Source organism: Homarus americanus, unplaced genomic scaffold (genome assembly GCF_018991925.1).
Source record: "Homarus americanus isolate GMGI-L3 unplaced genomic scaffold, GMGI_Hamer_2.0 scaffold52839, whole genome shotgun sequence".
NCBI lineage: Eukaryota > Metazoa > Arthropoda > Malacostraca > Decapoda > Nephropidae > Homarus > Homarus americanus.
In genome coordinates, this window is record NW_024712437.1 from 29,866 (window position 1) to 47,804 (window position 17,939).

General features: G+C 45.2%; 1 protein-coding gene across 4 annotated transcripts in view; it reads right to left on the bottom strand.

The window, feature by feature from the left end:
• Positions 1-17,697, bottom strand: part of LOC121860404 (ATP-binding cassette sub-family C member 9-like) — a 33,454-nt gene extending 15,757 nt beyond the window's left edge. For 2 of the 4 annotated variants that reach the window (XR_006087872.1, XM_042357535.1), the window contains exons 1-7: positions 17,462-17,697; positions 4,541-5,857; positions 3,056-3,270; positions 2,525-2,591; positions 2,068-2,292; positions 1,641-1,890; positions 124-260 (exon numbers count right to left, since the gene is read on the bottom strand). Coding sequence is in view for 3 of the 4 variants with exons in the window: in XM_042357535.1 (XP_042213469.1) it covers positions 124-260; positions 1,641-1,890; positions 2,068-2,292; positions 2,525-2,591; positions 3,056-3,270; positions 4,541-5,299 (1,653 nt within the window). In the remaining variant the exon portion in view is untranslated. Of the gene's footprint in view, positions 1-123; positions 261-1,640; positions 1,891-2,067; positions 2,293-2,524; positions 2,592-3,055; positions 3,271-4,540; positions 5,858-16,452; positions 16,658-17,461 lie in introns of those variants that run through there. The other 2 variants (XM_042357553.1, XM_042357543.1) reach the window with 2 other exon arrangements.
• Between the last annotated feature and the right edge of the window lie 242 nt (positions 17,698-17,939).

Consider the following 17,939-nt stretch of genomic DNA (forward strand, 5'->3'; position numbering starts at 1 on the left):
AAATTTAAATCACCTGAGAACACGAGAGGTATATAATTAAAATCATCTCAGGAAAGGATTAGATAGATAGATAGATAGAAAGATAGATAGATAGATAAGGCAGAGGTGATGACAGCACATTACCTTGAGAGGGATGGCCCAGATGTAGTGGCAGTGCATGAAGAAAGTCATAAGGTTGTCAGCGTCCTCAGAGCTCAGGTTAATGACACTGCCGGCGTCCACACTCCCTCTGGTCCCGCCCCCTGACACCTTCACACCTGTAACACAACTAACGTGTCCTCACCTCAACTAGTCATGTAAATAATGGCTGATAAACCACAAACAGAATACTGAATCAATATCATTTAAATCCAAAAGAAAGTTTAAAATTAATATATAATTTGAATACAAGATGTGATATTGGATCCTCAGTGAAATAGAACTTACGCGTAATTATTATATCTGGGAGAGTAATTAGGAATGATATATATATAAACATTATATAGGTAATATCTAATGAATTACATGTACAAACGGTAATAGTGGAGCATTTAATATATAATGGTGGTATTTATCAAGTATTTGTCATCAGTGAGTGTTCAGTTGGGTATTAAAGTGGGATAATAAAAGTTAATATAAGTTATCCATCACATGTTACAGTTTTCTCTAAATGTTTGCCAGTATTCATTCTCTCTCTTTAATTAACGGTAACTATGGCAATACCTAACTAAACTATGGCAATTCATTACTACACCATGGCAATATATTATTCCACCATGGCATTACCTCCCTGTTCATTGCCATAGCTCTTGACATCCAGTTTAAAATATAAAGCACAGAACCAAAGATGTTAAACAAGAATAAAGACGATAAAATAAAACGTAGACAAAATTTTATATAACATTAAAATAAATATTAAAGAATTTTAATAAAAAAGAGGAAGACTAAATTACAAGTTATATTGAAGGTCAAATTAATTTTCTTGTCGAATAAATGTTAAAAAAAATGTTAAAGGAAGTTAAGATAAATATATTAAAAAAAAGGTAATATAATTTTCACAAGGCATTAATCGGTTTGTTTTTCTTGAGTGTGTTTATTTATTTATTGAGAAACTAATCGACAGACAGATAGATAGATAGATAGATAGATAGATAGTGAAGACATACAATAATGGGAAGTAATAAGTCGACTCACCCAAGCAAATCTTTACACCACCAAATATTTAAAGTTAACCTGCATTTTTTTTTTATCCTCGACGTTCTCTCGTGATTTATACTCTACATCCCTCCAGTTACAGTCGATGCACACTGGCCAGGTGACTGTGAGTGTGAGCCATCAACCACATCCCCACAGCACATCTCCAAAACCCACTCTGTGTGTCGTGGTTTATAATGACAAGATGTACAGTATTGTTTGACGATTCTTAAGTAACGAAGCATTTATGTGTCTACTTACTGCTTCGGGTTCACGAGTCTGAATCTCCGGGTTCGTGGTTCAGTGAGAGAGGCGAATGGACTGACATAGTTGACTGTACTGTACTCCTGCATGTACTCACTGGTCATTGTACTCTACTCGCCTCAGCTACTGTGAAGATTGATGGGATAAAACCACAACTTTACTGAAACACTGAATCGTATCCAAAAGGAAGTCACTGTACTTACCTTTGGGGTTCCCGTCGGTAGTGGTTGACTCAGTGGCCGCAGGGGGATCTTCAGCCAAGGTCCTACTCGATAACCGGAGGGACTTGCGGTAGATCATGGCCTGGAGGGCGGCCTTCACGTGGATACCCTCCATGGCCACGAGGTGTGAAGAGGCCTGACTGAAGGTGGACTGTGCTAAGGCAGCTACAAGGGCCACCACTGCTACCACCCAGCCGTTCCTCAACACCTCCTTCCACCCCACGTAGTACAGCTGACGAGGAACACCTGGGTTAATGACTTTGATCCTGAAGAAGGTAAGAGCATTAACTCCTGAAGAAGGGTAATGACTAGTCTTATATACCTAAACGTACACCTGAGACAGACTGACTTACACATCTGATCCAAACTGACTCGCTAAATACACACACCTGACTCCAGACTGACTTACCTCGCTGACCACTACACCGTGATGAACTAAAGTGCCATCCTGGACCTGCGTGACGTAGGTGACAATGAGACCAATAGCAAGAGGGCCCACGACGTTCACTCCATCACCCAGTAGTTTAAAGACTCCACCAGCCAGCATCTCCCTCCAGTAGATGCTGGCAAACACCTTCCACAGTGACGGTGACCTGACCTCCCACCCTACTTGACCTGGAGTGCTTGAGTTGACCTGGAAGGAGATGAAGGTGAATAATAAAAAGGTGAAATGAATTGACATTATTTCTTGGTATGTTTGTGTATATCAACTTAATCAGACAAGTAGATAGGTACAGGTAACCAGGAAGACAGGTTGAGAGACGCACAGGTAGACAGATACATGGGTAGACAAATATAGAGCTAGACGGGAAGACAGATACACAGGTAGACAGGAAAGACACACAGGTAGACAGGGTGAGACTTACCTGAGCTCTCTGGTACTGCTTAAAGAACCTGTCGTACTGGTATCGAGCCTCCTCCTCCCTCGGTAACCTGGTGAGAGGGGGGAGGGGGGGGGGTGTCAGAGGTCAGGTGAAACAATGCATAAATACATTTGGATATACTGCATGTTTTATTATATGTATGTTTGTATGTATATGATTGTGTCACTTCCACACCAACACAAACAGACACCCATACTACCCCCCCCTCTCCCCCCCGCACAAACAATCCCCCCCTCTCTCTCTCTCTCTCTCTCAACATAGTCAAACACACCAATTCTGATAGACAAACACACGCCCTCTCGACACCCCCCCCACCTTCATTCATCAATAACTAGTGGGTGTAGTGTGCCGCCGCCGCTACACCCGGAAACACTGGCATTGATCAATGGTGAAATACACATGCCTGCCTGCACCCACGCCTCCTAGCTACTGGTATCCACGCCTCCTAAGATCATCCACGCCTCCTAAGATCACACACGCCTCCTAAGATCACCCTCGTCTTTCATGACTTACTTGCCGAAGTCAGAGAACTCCAGAGGTCGCCGCCAGCCCAGCCTCAGCACATTCAGGAACCAGGCGAAGGTCGCACGGGTGGCCAGACCTACCAATGGGTGGCGATAGGTAACACCCGCGCTACCCACGCCCCCCGTGCCTCCTATGCCGCCCGCGCCCACCTCCTCAGCTCCCGGGGTGATCTCCAGCACTTCTGAATGTCGTTGACGGTATGTCTGAAGGGGCAAGTGTTTTGTTATGGTGGAGCTGAAGGTAGGAAAGGTGAAGGGGAGGGAAGGGGAGGGAAGGGAAGGGAAGGGAAGGGAAGGGGAGGGAAGGGGTGTAAAGGTCCAGTACAGACCGTCAAAGGCTCACTTAACCAAAATTGTAGTAAAGAACAGAGCAACGAACGGACGGACCAATGACCGAGTGAATGAAGAGATCCGGCCGGGGGTGAAGGTTGGGGAGGAGGAGAGAAGGTGAGGGAGGGAGAGGTGAGGGAGGAGGGAGAGAGGTGAGGGAGGGAGAGAGAGGTGAGGGAGGAGTGAGGGAGAGAGAAGGTGAGGGAGGGAGTGAGGGAGGGAGGGAGGGAGAGGGAGAGAGAAGGTGAGCGAATTTTGTGGAAGGGGAAGGAAGAAGAGCAATAGGAAGAGGGAGGGGGGGAGAGAGTTTATTGAAGAATAGAGAGAGAGGAGAGGAAGGAGGGAGGGAAGGATAGCAGAAAGGAAGGGGAGAGAAAGGGAAGGAAGGGAGAGAAGGACAGAATGACCACCACAAACTGACAGTCAGACAGTAGTTATGTCATTTCCTTCCTCTGTCTCTGTGTTGATGCCGCTCTGACCCGACCCTGACCTAGTTATGTCTCTTTTATCTCCTGTTATCTCTGTCTACCTTTCTCTTGTTCTCTTTTTCTCTCTATCTCTCGCTATTATTGTCTCACTTTAGCAACTTTTACAATCCTGAGACGGTGATTGGTTGCTGCTTATTAAAGGCATCATGACGTCACATTGAAAAGAAAACCTGATTGGTAACTAAGAGATTCATGACGCCCCATTAAAACCAGCGGCCAATCAACTTTTACTTTTTATTGTGTCGTCACGATTCTCTTAGCAACAATCAACTAATTAGCTTTTATTTTTCATTGTGACGTCATAAGTCCCATAGCAACCAGCAACCAATCAGCTTCTAAGAATTGTAGTCGTTGCTAAGGACGCCAGAGGTCAATAAATTCATTAACCTTTTGACTTCAATTGACCTGACCAGACCCGTCCCCTGTGACCCTGCATAATTTATGACCTATGTGTACATGTGTGTAAGTATGATAATTGTGTGTACATGTGTTTGTGTGTATGTATGAGATTGTGTGTACATTTGTTTGTGTATGCATCATGTTATGTGTACATGTGTGTTTGTGTATGAATACTCTGGTGTCTACATAACCTGGTGTGTACATGGCCTCGTGTGTACATGGCCTCGTGTGTACATAAAGGAGAGGTCAGTACTCACCCAGCGCAGTAATGTCCACAGGTCGATGATAAACATGATGCCAGTGAGTACTAGGCCGCCCACCACCACCCCAGGGTACACCGCCCACTCTGGCACGCCTACGCCCACTATCTGCCGCACTCTCACCACACCCACACCCGCCCCACACGCCCACACGCCCACCGTCACCACGATATAGGCAGGACAGCGCCAGCACTCTATAGTATGGTAGAACACGGCGGTGATGAGGGTGGTGGAGAGGGCGGCAGCTGCGGCAGGCACCAGTAGTATGTGCGGTGATGCGGACCTCCAGTACCTCAGCCCCGCCTCCCCGCATGCGGCTACGTGGACCAGAGTGAGGACCAGCAGTGTAAGAGTGCGGAGAACGTGGGCGTGAAGGAGTATGGGCGTGGTGAAAGGTGGGGTGCGGGTACATAAACTGCGGCACAACAACACCGTTATCATTACCCACGCCCAGGCGCTCCACACGCCCATGGCCAGGAGGTCAGGGGTGTCGGGTAGGCAGAGTGAGAGGAGGGGCGTGGGCGGCGTGGAAGTGAGGGCAGCCAGGGCGTCATATTTGATCTTAATGGCCGTGAGGTTGACATACTCAGTGCGTGACGGCTGAGGTCCGGCCATACTCCTGCCCACTGACGACAGGAATTCCTTCAGAACCATCTCCGTCGTTGCCGAGGTCAATAGATCTTCTCCGGGAGGCACTTCTGACTCTATGTTGCCCCGTAACCCATAATTGACCCTTGAACCTGAAGTGTTATCCATTTTAAGAGTTATATCACGTCTGAAGCATCACTGTAAAGAATAATCTTGCCATACTTTTTCATTAATCTGTTTAGAAAACGAAACATTTTTCAAGGGTAACTACACCAATTATTATTACATCTTAAACCGTCTAAAAGTGCTTCACGAGTACCCAGTAAACACTCAAGTACACCATAAAAACCTTAAATCCCTCCAGGAATTGTTAATAATTCTTACTAAGAGATAAGAAAACTTTACATCACTATGTTTAATGACGTCACACTCTCAATGTCTTCCAAGATTTGACACAATTCATTAATTTCACTGTTATTAAGCCACACTTTTCTTATTACGTCTTATATTCTGTTAAATTACTTAAACTGTTCACCGTTGTTTCACTGTCAGACGTGGTAGCAGTGGTGCATCTCCTTACACATTGTCACTGCTCTCGTTATGACAGTAGTTGTCACGCCACGTCCACCACCCGCATGACAGCTCACTGCTCCCATCCTGAGGCAACTGTCATGCACCAGTCATAGCCACGTGTGTCATACAGTGGCGTGTCATAATCTGCCGCCTCTGAAACATAGATAGATAGATTACATATAGATTACATATATTAAATAATATATAAATTAATATATTATGTAAATCGAACTTAGAATTAGAATATAAATTAAAATATATTTAATTAGTCTACACTTCTCTAGTTTACACACACACACACACACACACACACACACACACACACACACCTATAATGACCAAAAGGTGTAAATAACGTCAGTAAATCAGCCAGGATGTAAATGTGTAAATTACCGGTTTACACATTTATTCACCTGATTGTAAATTGTAAATAAATTCTCTCTATTTTTTTACATTTGTTTGTGCGTTATTTTATTTGTTAAGAGAAAATAGTAATCATTGTTAAGTGATGGATTTATTGTTTGTTTGAGTCAGTGGGGTGAGTCAGTGAGTCAGGGAGATGAATTCAGTAGATGAGTCAGTGAGGTAAGAGGTGTTGGCCTGAGAGGGTGAGGGGTGAGGGGTGAGGGGTGTTCTCAAGAGGCGGTAGATACAACTCGAGTAGTAAGAAGGTCTCTCTCTCTCTCTCTCTCTCTCTCTCTCTCTCTCTCTCTCTCTCTCTCTCTCACTTTCTTCATTTCCCCTTCATCTGTACAGTCATCACCTTATCCCTTCCTTCCTCTATTCCCTGTTTTATCATTTCCCCCTGACCTTTAATTTCCTCATTACCTGGACATTCCTAACCTCTCTCTCTCCCTCCCCTCCCCCCATTACACCTCGACGCCACAGGGGAACACTCAAGGAAGACGGAAGTAGGTCTTACATAACAGGGAACTCTATCATAACTCTTAATTACGTCAAGAGTTACTTATAAATTCCTACTTTATTTTTTTATTTGGTGAATAAGTAAACTTTTATGTAACTGCAGTAGAGTCTCAGTCTACTATAGGCGCCATCTTGAATCACGTGAAGATTAAACACCCTAACACTACCTGGGGGTTAGGTTAGGTTAGGGAATCTAGGAATTTTAATATATTTTTTTAATTTCTCTAGTACGGGGCTAGTTGTGTGCAGAGGGGTTAGGAGGTGGGAGGAGGTAGGAGGTCTGAGGAGAGGGAGGTGTGAGCAGGTGTGAACAGGTGTGGAGGTCTAAGCAGGTGTGAACAGGTGGGAGCAGGTGTGAACAGGTGTGAACAGGTGTGAGGAGGTCTGAGCAGGTGTGAGCAGGTGTGAACAGGTGTGAGGAGGTGTGAGCAGGTGTGAACAGGTGTGAACAGGTGTGAGGTCTGAGCAGGTGTGAACAGGTGTGAGAGTTTGAGCAGGTGAGCAGGTGTGAACAGGTGTGAACAGAATCTGAAACTGGAGTGTGGGAAGGTGTGAGGTCTGAGCAGAGTGTGGGCTGAGTGTGAGGAGGTGTGAGGCAGGTGTTGAAGATATGTTGTTGAACGTCTGCTTTGTCTCTCTCTCTCTCTCTCTCTCCTCTGCTGGGACTCTATCCGTGTGACACTTGGCAGGGCCTAGTGCCTCGTGTTCCCACTTGTACCATCCCTCACCCCCCCGTCCCATCCCTCCTCCTTATTGCCTATTCCACTCTCCTCCTCCATTATCTCTTTCTCCCTCGCTTCATACCCTGTCTCGTTTCTTCTAGTTAGTGTTCTTTCTTCACTTATCCTCCATTATCTCTTTCTCCGTCTTTCTTGTCTCCTTCTGTCTAGTATTTCCAATTTATTTTCCTTTTCTCTTCCTTCTTCCCTCCTTCTCCTCCTCTTTCTTCCTCTCCTCCTCTTCCTCCTCCCCTCCCTCCTCTTCTCTTACTCCTACTCCCATTTATTCTCTCTCTCTCTCTCTCCACCCTTCATGCACACCACCCTGTAAAGAATGAGAGAAACAGCCCACCATCGGATAACACCTGGACGAGGAAATACCAAAATAGAGAAAGGAAAGTGTGACCGGACATGTAGGGTGCTGCAAGGCCCGACGGGGTACTGGATGACCTTATTTAGTGAGTATTAAGTCTTTGTTCCTCTCATGTACTGTACGTGATTAGTGTCCCAGATCACATGAAGATTAGACACCCTAGCTTATTTCACCTAACATAACCTAACCAAACCTACAACAAAAAGATGGATTATCAGACGTTTAGTTTAGATTAGATTAGATTAGATTAGATTAGATTAGATTAGATTAGGTTAGGTTAGGTTAGGTTAGGTTAGGTTAGGTTAGGTTAGGTTAGGTTAGGTTAGGTTAGGTTAGGTTAGGTTAGGTTTGGTTAGGTTAGGTTAGGTTAGTTAACAAGAGTAATGAAATAACTTACGATTTAGTGATGAACTTTATCTGACTGACTTTAGTTACGATAAAAATAATGAAGGAAACCAAGATGGCGTCGACCTTGCTCTGAGACTCTACTATGCGTGTTGAGTTCTCCTTATTTAGGGAGAAATATTTCCTCAAGTGATTTAGGTCGAGAGATTCTTGGCTTCTTCTTGAGATAATTGTTGCTCTCTCTCTCTCTCTATCTCTCTCTCTCTCTCTCTCTCTCTCTCTCTCTCTCTCTCTCTCTCTCTCTCTCTCTCTCTCTCTCTCTCTCTCACTACCTCTCACTACCTCTCCATTTCCTTAACCCATGATATAGATTAATACTTTAGCTTGACCCATTCTTAAGAGACCCATTACCTAGACCATTAAGCGACCCATTATCCTGGACCTATTAATCAACATGGCTTAACCTTTGACCTATTCGCCGTGTGACCTTCAAGAGGGTCGTGTTGGTGGTGAGGGTTTTGTTGTGATGTCGAGGTGTCAGGTGGTGTGGGTGTGGTGGCGTGATAAGGACGAGTTATATGTGTGTGTGTGTGTGTGTGTGAGTGTGTGTGTGTGTGTGTGAGTGTGTGAGAGAGAACTTAACGCCTTTATTGACAAGATTGGAGTACAATTTTGCCTAGTCTGAGTTGGAATCAGTGTAAAAATTGGCAGCAGTGAAAAGAAGAAAGAAGACTCAGATGATGGTGGTGGACGAGGAAAGGGGGGGGGTCGGGGTGGGGTTGCCAATTAGGCGTCACAGCAGTATATAGGACAGGGGGCCGGACCGGACCTATGCCCAGCCAGCCTCGACCTGCCCTGAGGATGTCAACATTGCACCGAGCTTCCCACACACACACACACACACCACAACACACCCACAAATATGCCAAACACCCCTCCCCCCCCAACACACACACACGCAATGTTTCTTTTTACAAGTGAATTAAAGACTATTATCGTGTTAGGGAACCATTAAGTGCCTCCTACACTCCATTACTGAGAATGTTATAACAGGGTGAAAGTGTCGGCTCCCTGATACACCACGTCAGAGTGTTATTGTGATGTATGGTTCTTTTCCCTCCTTCTCTTCCTCATTCGTTCCCTTCCTTCTTCTCTTTCTTCTCAATTTTCTCTTCCTCCTCCTCCCCATTCTTCTATTTTCCTTCTCCATTTTCTCTTCCTCCTCCGTCTTCTTCTCCTCTTCCTCCTCCTCCTTTTCTTCTCCATCTCTTCTCTTCCTCCTCCTTCGTCTCCTCTCCCTTATTCCTTACTCCTTCACCTCCAGCCTCCTTCCCTCCTCCTCTCTCCCCCTCCTCTCTCGCTTCTATCTCTCCCATAAAAAATATGGGGCGTTTTTATCCTCCCTTAAAAGTTTACTCTCCCTTATTTACACCTCCCTGAGAGCTTTCTTATGGGTACTGCTCCCTCCCTCCCTTCCTTCCTCCCTCCCCTCCCTCCCTACCCTCCCTCCCTCACTCCCTTGAGCCAAGACTGATAATGGTAGGATAAAAATGACACACACACACACACACACACACACACACACACACACGGTCTGTGTCAATGTCCTCACCAAATTAATTGATTAAGTGTAACAATTAAGTGTGTTAACTGTCACACTACAACACTTAACTGTATCTAACTGTCAACTGATGAACCATGACGTCATTCACTGGTTTATTATACGGTTAATTTAGGTTAATATTGGTTAGTTTTTGTTAAATGTTATATAAAGTAACGCATTTATTAACGTTAATCCTTTATTATGTTAAATGTGTGATGCTGTTACAGTCATTTAATATAGTTACCGCTTCAGAATGTCTCATATTATCGTTTTTTTTAATAACTTTAATGGCATCGTTTTCTATAATAACCTTAAGTGTTTTCATGACGGGATTTACACCAAAAGTTTATCGTGTGGATCCGTTCTCGAGTTATTGTAGGGACAGACAGACAGGCAGACAGGCAGGCAGACAGACAGACAGACAGAGACAGACAGACAGACAGGCAGACAGGCAGACAGACAGACAGACAGACAGACAGACAGACAGACAGACAGACAGACAGACAGACAGGACTTATAATACTGCTCCAACCAGCTACTGTACGTGTTTAATATTTACGTTCATATTAAAACGTGTTAAATATGGTAATTCTTATATTGCTAAAGTGAGGGGTGAGTGAGGGGTGAGTGAGGGTGAGTGAGGTGACTGAGGAAGTGAGGTGAGGAGAGGTGAGGTGAGGAGGTGGAGTGAGGTGAGGGTGAGTGAGGTGAGTGAGGTGGTGAGGTGAGTGAGGTGAGTGAGGTGAGTGAGGTGAGGTGAGAGGTGGTGAGGGAGGTGAGGAGAATGGTGAGTGATGGAGTTGAGTGTGAGGTGAGGGAGGTGAGTCAACATAATGGTACTCATCATTTGTTTTATTCAGTAAGGTCAAGTTAACGGTCGACACTAACCAGCCTTAACTGTCAACTAGATCCGTATGTCCGTCCGTCGCTAATCAGATAGATAGATAGATAGGTAGATAGATAGATAGATAGATAGATAGATAGATAGATAGATAGATAGATAGATACTACAACATGATGGCCTTAGGTTACTCTGACTCAACGACAATACCAAAGATAATTGTTTTCCTCTTAAGTCATAATGTGTAGTGTGGTGTGGTGTGGTGTGGTGTGGTGTGGTGGTAGTGATGTGGTGTGGTGTGGTGTGTGTGGTGTGGTGTGGTGTGGTGTGGTGTTGTGTGTGTGATGTGGTGTGATGGTGTGTGTGTGTGGTGTGTGTGATGTGGTGTGGTGTGGTGTGGTGTGGTGTGGTGTGGTGTGGTGTGGTGTGGTGTGGTGTGGTGTGTGTGTGGTGTGGTGTGGTGGATGTGGTGTGATGTGGTGTGGTGGTGTGATGTGGTGTGGTGTGGTGTGATGTGGTGTGGTGTGTGGTGTGGTGTGGTGTGGTGTGGTGTGGGTGTGGTGTGGTGTGGTGTGGTGTGGTGTGGTGTGGTGTGGTGTGATGTGGTGTGTGGTGTGTGGTGGTGTGATGTGGTGTGGTGTGTGTGATGTGGTGTGGTGTGGTGTGTGTGGTGTGGTGTGTGGTGTGGTGTGTGGTGTGGTGGTGGAGGTGTGTGTGATGTGGTGTGTGTGGTGTGGTGTGGTGTGGTGTGGTGTGGTGGTGGTGTGGTGTGGTGGTAGTGATGTGGTGTAATGTGGTGTGGTGTGATGGGGTGTAATGTGGTGTAATGTGGTGCACTGTGGTAGGGAGGAGAGGCGATAAAATGGATAGTCATGGCCTGACACAAGGGTCAAGGAGGGAGTGAATTTTGAAGTTTTTGAATGTGTCATTTTCCTCTGTTGGTTGTCTGTGTGTACGTATATAACACACACACACACACACACACACACACACACATTTCCGTTTTTTTCAGTATCCGGTATGAACTTGTCGTCTTAGTTTCCAGCGATACATTCCAGGAACCTTCTACCCCCCTCTCATGCCCACCCACACACCTCAGGGCATGACTCAGGATGCCCATAGCTGACCCACTGCGAGGATGTCAGGGATTTCCAGAGGTGAGTGAAGGAAAGTTAATAATATTCCTTGATACATTCTTCGTGTGTGTGTGTGTGTGTGTGTGTGTGTGTGTGTGTGTGTCCCTCTATCCCCCCAACACATACACATTCTATCCTTCCTCCATCCTCCTCTAGCCTCAACCCTCCCCCGTCTCCCAAACCACTTCCTTACGCAGTCATCTGTACACACACACACACACGCACACGCACACACACGCACACTCACACACCCTGAAACGCCAACACAGAAAACAAACCCATTTTCGGTGTATTGAGTGACCGACACACAAATGGGCGTCACTCCCTTTCGTCACTCTCTCGGTCACTCGCTCCGTCTCACCACTACGTCAATACGTCACACTCCGCCACTCACTCCGTCACTCACTCTGTCACTCACTCAATGACAAACTAGAGAACGGGTGTCGGTCACTCCTTTAAAATCATATATGTAGACAGAAAGTTGTTGACTGGCGATGTGTGTGTGTGTGTGTCAGATCAGGTCAAAGGTCACAGGTCAACGATAAACTCCCTTCTCAAAAAAACTAAAACAATTAATCAATCAGATATTTGTGTTCACATCTTCACTACAAAACTCATAATTAAAAACCTAAATTAATAAAAAAAACGGGATATATTTTTTTGTAGTTTAATTCACGGTAGGTAAAAAATAATTGGAATATGATAATGTTAGAGACATATTAAATGTTGTGTAATAAGACACGTTATATATACTGTATATTATTGATAATATATAACGGTCATATAAGGGATATATTCAGTGTTATATAAAATCATGTATATTATATTTCAAGGTTGTATTACAGTCATATAAGAGATATATATATTACAGGTTATATAACAATAATTTTTTGGGGTATATTTTATCGTTATATTATAGTGATATATTAAATATTATATCCTGTTATATATCTTCCCACAAGAGAGGTAGATAACAGGTTGCTATCACGTCCAAAAACATGTTATTCCAACCCTGATATATTTTTACCGTCGAGGGTTATATCGGGCGGTCGTGATAACAGTCTGAAATGGTCGTAACTTCTGAGACTGACACAGTGTAGGTAGAGTCTTAACTAACCTCTGACGCCATCTTTGCTTTCGTAGCTAAAATGATTTAATTTTGGATTTTTTTTTAATACCTGAAGTTAAGAGTAAGAAAGATATATAATTAATGAGTCTGAGAATATATTTAACTTTGTCTCTTAACTGATGCTAAGTCAATGTTGTCTAGTTATGGTAGAGTCTTTGTGTAACTTTGGAGACATTTATGTGTGTGTGGTTTAGGTTAGGTTAGGTTAGGTTAGATACATTTCTAACTGTGGGTCAATATTCAGGGCAGGAATGTATCAGAACTCGGCCCCCGGCGCTGTACACTTCTGACAGTTGGAAAAATGACCGATTGTATTTTTGGCACAGCTGCCGTGTACACCCAGACACACAACGTACGTCCAGGACTCAGAATAAAGCGTGTACACAGACGGTCGTGGGTGTCAGCACAGGCGAACATATACAGGTATACATACATACTGTACATGCATGCATATACATATTAGTAAATGAACAAAAGTAAGTATACGTGTACAAACACACACACAGGTATAAAGTCATCCAGTTATTACTGAGCTTCAGTATGTAGACGACCTCACCCTTGTCGCTCACACTGAACGCGACCTACAGGAGATCCTGAACACCGACGCAGATGCGTATGCACACCTCGGCCTTAAGACTCAGATTCTCTTTCAACCTGCCCCTCTAATGTTGCCCACTTTCGGTATCTCGGCTCCCACCTGTCCACCACAGCAGACATCGATGAAGAGATTCAGCATCGGATCAGATGTGCATCTCAAGCTCTTGGCAGACTCCGAAATAGTGTCTTCAGCTGTAGGGAGCTGAAATTATCTACAAAGTTACACGTATATCGAGCAGTGGTCCTCCCCACCCTGCTATATGGCAGCGAGACATGGGTCACTTACAGGAGGCACCTTAAAGCATTTGAAAACTACGTTCCATCCTCCGAGTTCGCTGGGAAGACAAGAGAGCAAATGCCAGTATTATCGCTGACACCAAGTGCAGGAACATCGAGGCTACTACTCCACACTGTAACGCTTGGAGGAACACCACACGAGGTGTCAATTCTTTCAAGTCAGCCCGACTGCATACCGAGGCAGACAAGCGCCAACGCCGGAAAGACGCTGTCGCCGCACTAGATGCAGCCCACCACACGTGGCCCTGCCGGTCCTGCCTCGGCCTCTCGAGTCACCTCAGAGCTCACCAACGAAGGTGATATCCTTAATAACGCATATCATTGTATCATAGCTGGATGATCGTCATACTCGACTCCGAGTGACAGCAAAGTAGTAGTGTGTGTGTGTGTGTGTGTGTGTGTGTTTATGGGAATAACAACTAATATAATAATAATAAAAGAAGAAGTTAATGCAACAAAAATAAAAACGAAACAGAAGAAAAAATGCCAACCAGGGTGGACCTCGAAAATGACGTCACATCTTGACAGTGGTGGCGCAAGAGTTGCCAAGGTCAAGCTTTACTCACTGTCCCTGTGACTCTCAAACATCTTATTTAAGTAATACATCAAAAGACCCGAGTTGTTTAAACATACTTATGGGGAAATATAAGTAAATTGTGATGTTTTTCCAACTTATATTACACTTAAATACTACTTACTTAACCTACTGAAGAAATATAAGTTACTTGAATACTTTACTATGAGAAAATACTGGAGTCTAAGAGAGTGTGAGAGACCCTTGACTGACATCCGGCTGACACTCGGGGTCCTGACAGTGGTAACATTAATGATAAGGATGATGCCAAGTAATGCAGGAGAAGCTGAGATGAAGCTATTACACCCTCGAGCTTCTACTGCTGACACTGCTGACACTCTAGTAACACACTGCTGACACCCAATTAACATATCTCAAGAAGGTATTTCAGTTTCACCATCTGTACAATAGCTGACTGTTGACAGGAGATGACTGTAAGACTATGTGTACGTAGAAAATACACCTAACCTAACCACGGCCACACACACACACCCTTAACCACGGCCACACACACACACACACACACACACACACACACACACCCTTAACCACGGCCACACACACATTAACCACACACACACACCCTTAACCACGGCCACACACACACACAACCACACACACACACACCCTTAACCACGGCCACACACACACACACCACACACACACACACACCACACACACACACACACACACACACCTTAACCACACACACACACACACCACACACCCACACACACACATAACCACCCACACACACACACACCACCACACCACCACACACACACACACACACAACCACGGCCACACACCACACACACACACACTTACCACACACACACACACGGCACACACACACACACACACACACACACGGCCACACACACACACACACACACACACACTTAACCACCACACACACACACACACACACACACACACACGGCCACACACACAGGCCACACACACACTTCTCTGTGTATGTGTGTGTGTGTGTGTGTGTGTGTGTGTGTGTGTGTGTATACGCCACTAAACCACGGCTACTCAGGCTGTGGTTAGGAGTGGAAACTGCACGATGCCCGCCAGCTGTTCACACGAGTTAAGTAGAGGGACATCTGCAAGGTGACCACTTAAAATATTGGAGAAGGAATTTGATGAAAGACTGTCTGTCTGTGTCTGTCTGTCTGTCTGTCTGTCTGTCTGTCTGTCTGTCTGTCTGTCTGTCTGTCTGTCTGTCTGTCTGTCTCCACCCTTTCTCTCTTCTCACTCATCTCCTCTTCCTCCACTATCTCCCCTCTCCTCCTCTCTACCCCCTCCCCCATCTATTAGGAGTAGCAGCAGTCAGGGTTCGGGCAGGCAGGTGAGTGGGTGGGCAGGGCGGTGTGTGTGGTAGTGTGTGTGTGTGTGTGTGTGTGTGTGTGTGTGTGTGTGGCTGTTTGTTTGTCTTGTGACTGAATGACAGCAGTTGTTGTTGTGGAGAGGGAGAGAGGTGGGGAGAGGATGGGAGGGTGGGGAGAGGAGGAGAGTGGATGAGGGTGGGGGTGGAAGAGTGTGGGGAGAGGGAGGGTGGGACAGGTGGTGGGAGGGGTGGGAAGAGGGTGGAAGAGGGAGGTGGGAGAGTGGGTGAGGGAGGAGGGAGAGTTGGAAGAGTGAGGGAGAGAGATAATGGGAAGGATCTATATTTGTTCTGTAATGAGTGCGTAGAGAGAGAGAGAGAGAGACCCATCTGTAAATCATCGTTTCTATTATTATTATTATTATTATTATTATTATTATTATTATTATTATTATTATTAAACATTGCTATTTTTCCTCCATAAAAAGAATCCTGTCTTGGTTTTTATAGGAAAATCTTCAACAAAAGCGGAGGAAGGCAGAACCATTTATCCTTGTTCAGTTAAAATGGCAAAGCAAAAAATAGTAAAAAAAAGCTCTTATGAGAACAACAAAAGTGACCCAGTCCACTATTGTGTCTCAGTGCGGGGGACGAGTGGATAAAGAAACTCTTGCATCGTCCTAAAATACACTGGTTCGATCCCCGGGGCCGCTTATAGTCGATCCATATATTAAAGGATACAGCACCTGACTTTACAGTTTGGGGAAGTGTAGGTGGTCCAGTACAGTGTCGTGGATTATACATACATACATGAGCTCATCCCTCCTCTCGTGTGGTCGTCCGCCTAATAATTCCCACAAGATAATTGAAGACTCACCTGGAGGCTGTGTACGTCTTCAGGCGGTGCATGTCTGTCTGTATGTCTTAAGGCGGTGTATAGAGGCGGAAGACATACTACCTGGAGTATTGTATGAGTTCTGTATGTTTATATCCTGGTGGCTGATTGGATAGAACACTCAAGTCCTATCTGAAAAGGTCACTCGTTCGATCCCTGGTGAGGGGGCGCTCCTAGTCGACCCTGGTGGGAGAGGGTAGTGTGTGTTGGGCTGTCTCACGGCGTACTGAATGTGTGCAAGAAGTTATTGCTTCGTGTAGTGCTCTCTCTCTCTCTCTCTCTCTCTCTCTCTCTCTCTCTCTCCCATTCATCTTCCCCTCCCACACACACCCTACACACCCTACACACACACCCTACACACACCCTACACACACAGCTGGTCTATATCTGCCGTAGTCATTTACTAAAGCACAACACAGGTCGAGCCACAGTCTGCGTTCTGAAAGCATTCCTCGCACACCTCAAGGTCGCCCCTCCGCCTCTCCTTACCCCTCCTAATTGTTATTTATTTACCTGTTGACTGTACCTGGTTTAGTTAGGTTAGGTTAGGAGAAAAAGAAACACTAAGATTGTTTACATTACAGTCAGACAGACACAAGATCAGAGGAACTGTTGGTCTCTATAACCTAACCTAACCTAACCTAACCTAACCATATTGTTTATAATGTTTTTAATTGATAGAAATATTTATGTAATTTTAACTTCAGTTGTGTATGGATGTTTGTATACCTGTACTGTCTATCACTGTATACCTGTACTGTCTATCACTGTATACCTGTACTGTCTATCACTGTATACCTGTACTGTCTATCTACACTGTATACCTGTACTGTCTAGTACATGAACGATTATGAACTTGTACAATGATTTTACTGGAAATGTCTATATCACGATCTTGTTAACATACGTACACAAAAGTTTATAGTACACATATGTATACATAAATATATACACACTACACATCTACATACAACTGAGTACTGGCACTTACCTCAGTATGGTCGACCATGGGTGCCCAGGCCGAGCAAGTAGTTCAGCATTAACACTCAAATTTCACACTAAGTTGACTCCCGCACCACAGGAAACCGCGAGACAGCCGGTCGAGACACTCATCTGCCGGATACCGTGAGTGAGATACAGATAAAGTGTGGGAGTGAGTGAGTGAGTGCGTGTGAGTGAGTGTGAGTGAGTAAGAGAGCTGTGTTGCACGTCTTACCCCGCTAGAGGTCATGGTGAGACTAACTAAACTCACCAAACATTCACTCGCCAGGCCCGGCCAGCCAAACACTCGTTCCTCCCCCCCTCCTCCTCTCCGTCCCCATCTCTCTCTCTCCTCTCCTCAACCCCTCTTCCCCCCCTCTCTCTCTCTCAACCCCTCTCCTCCCCCCCTCCCACTCCACTTCATCCTCCCCCCACCCCTTACCCCCTGTACTCTGCATTTTCCTCATCTCTCACTGAGAAGAAGGGGT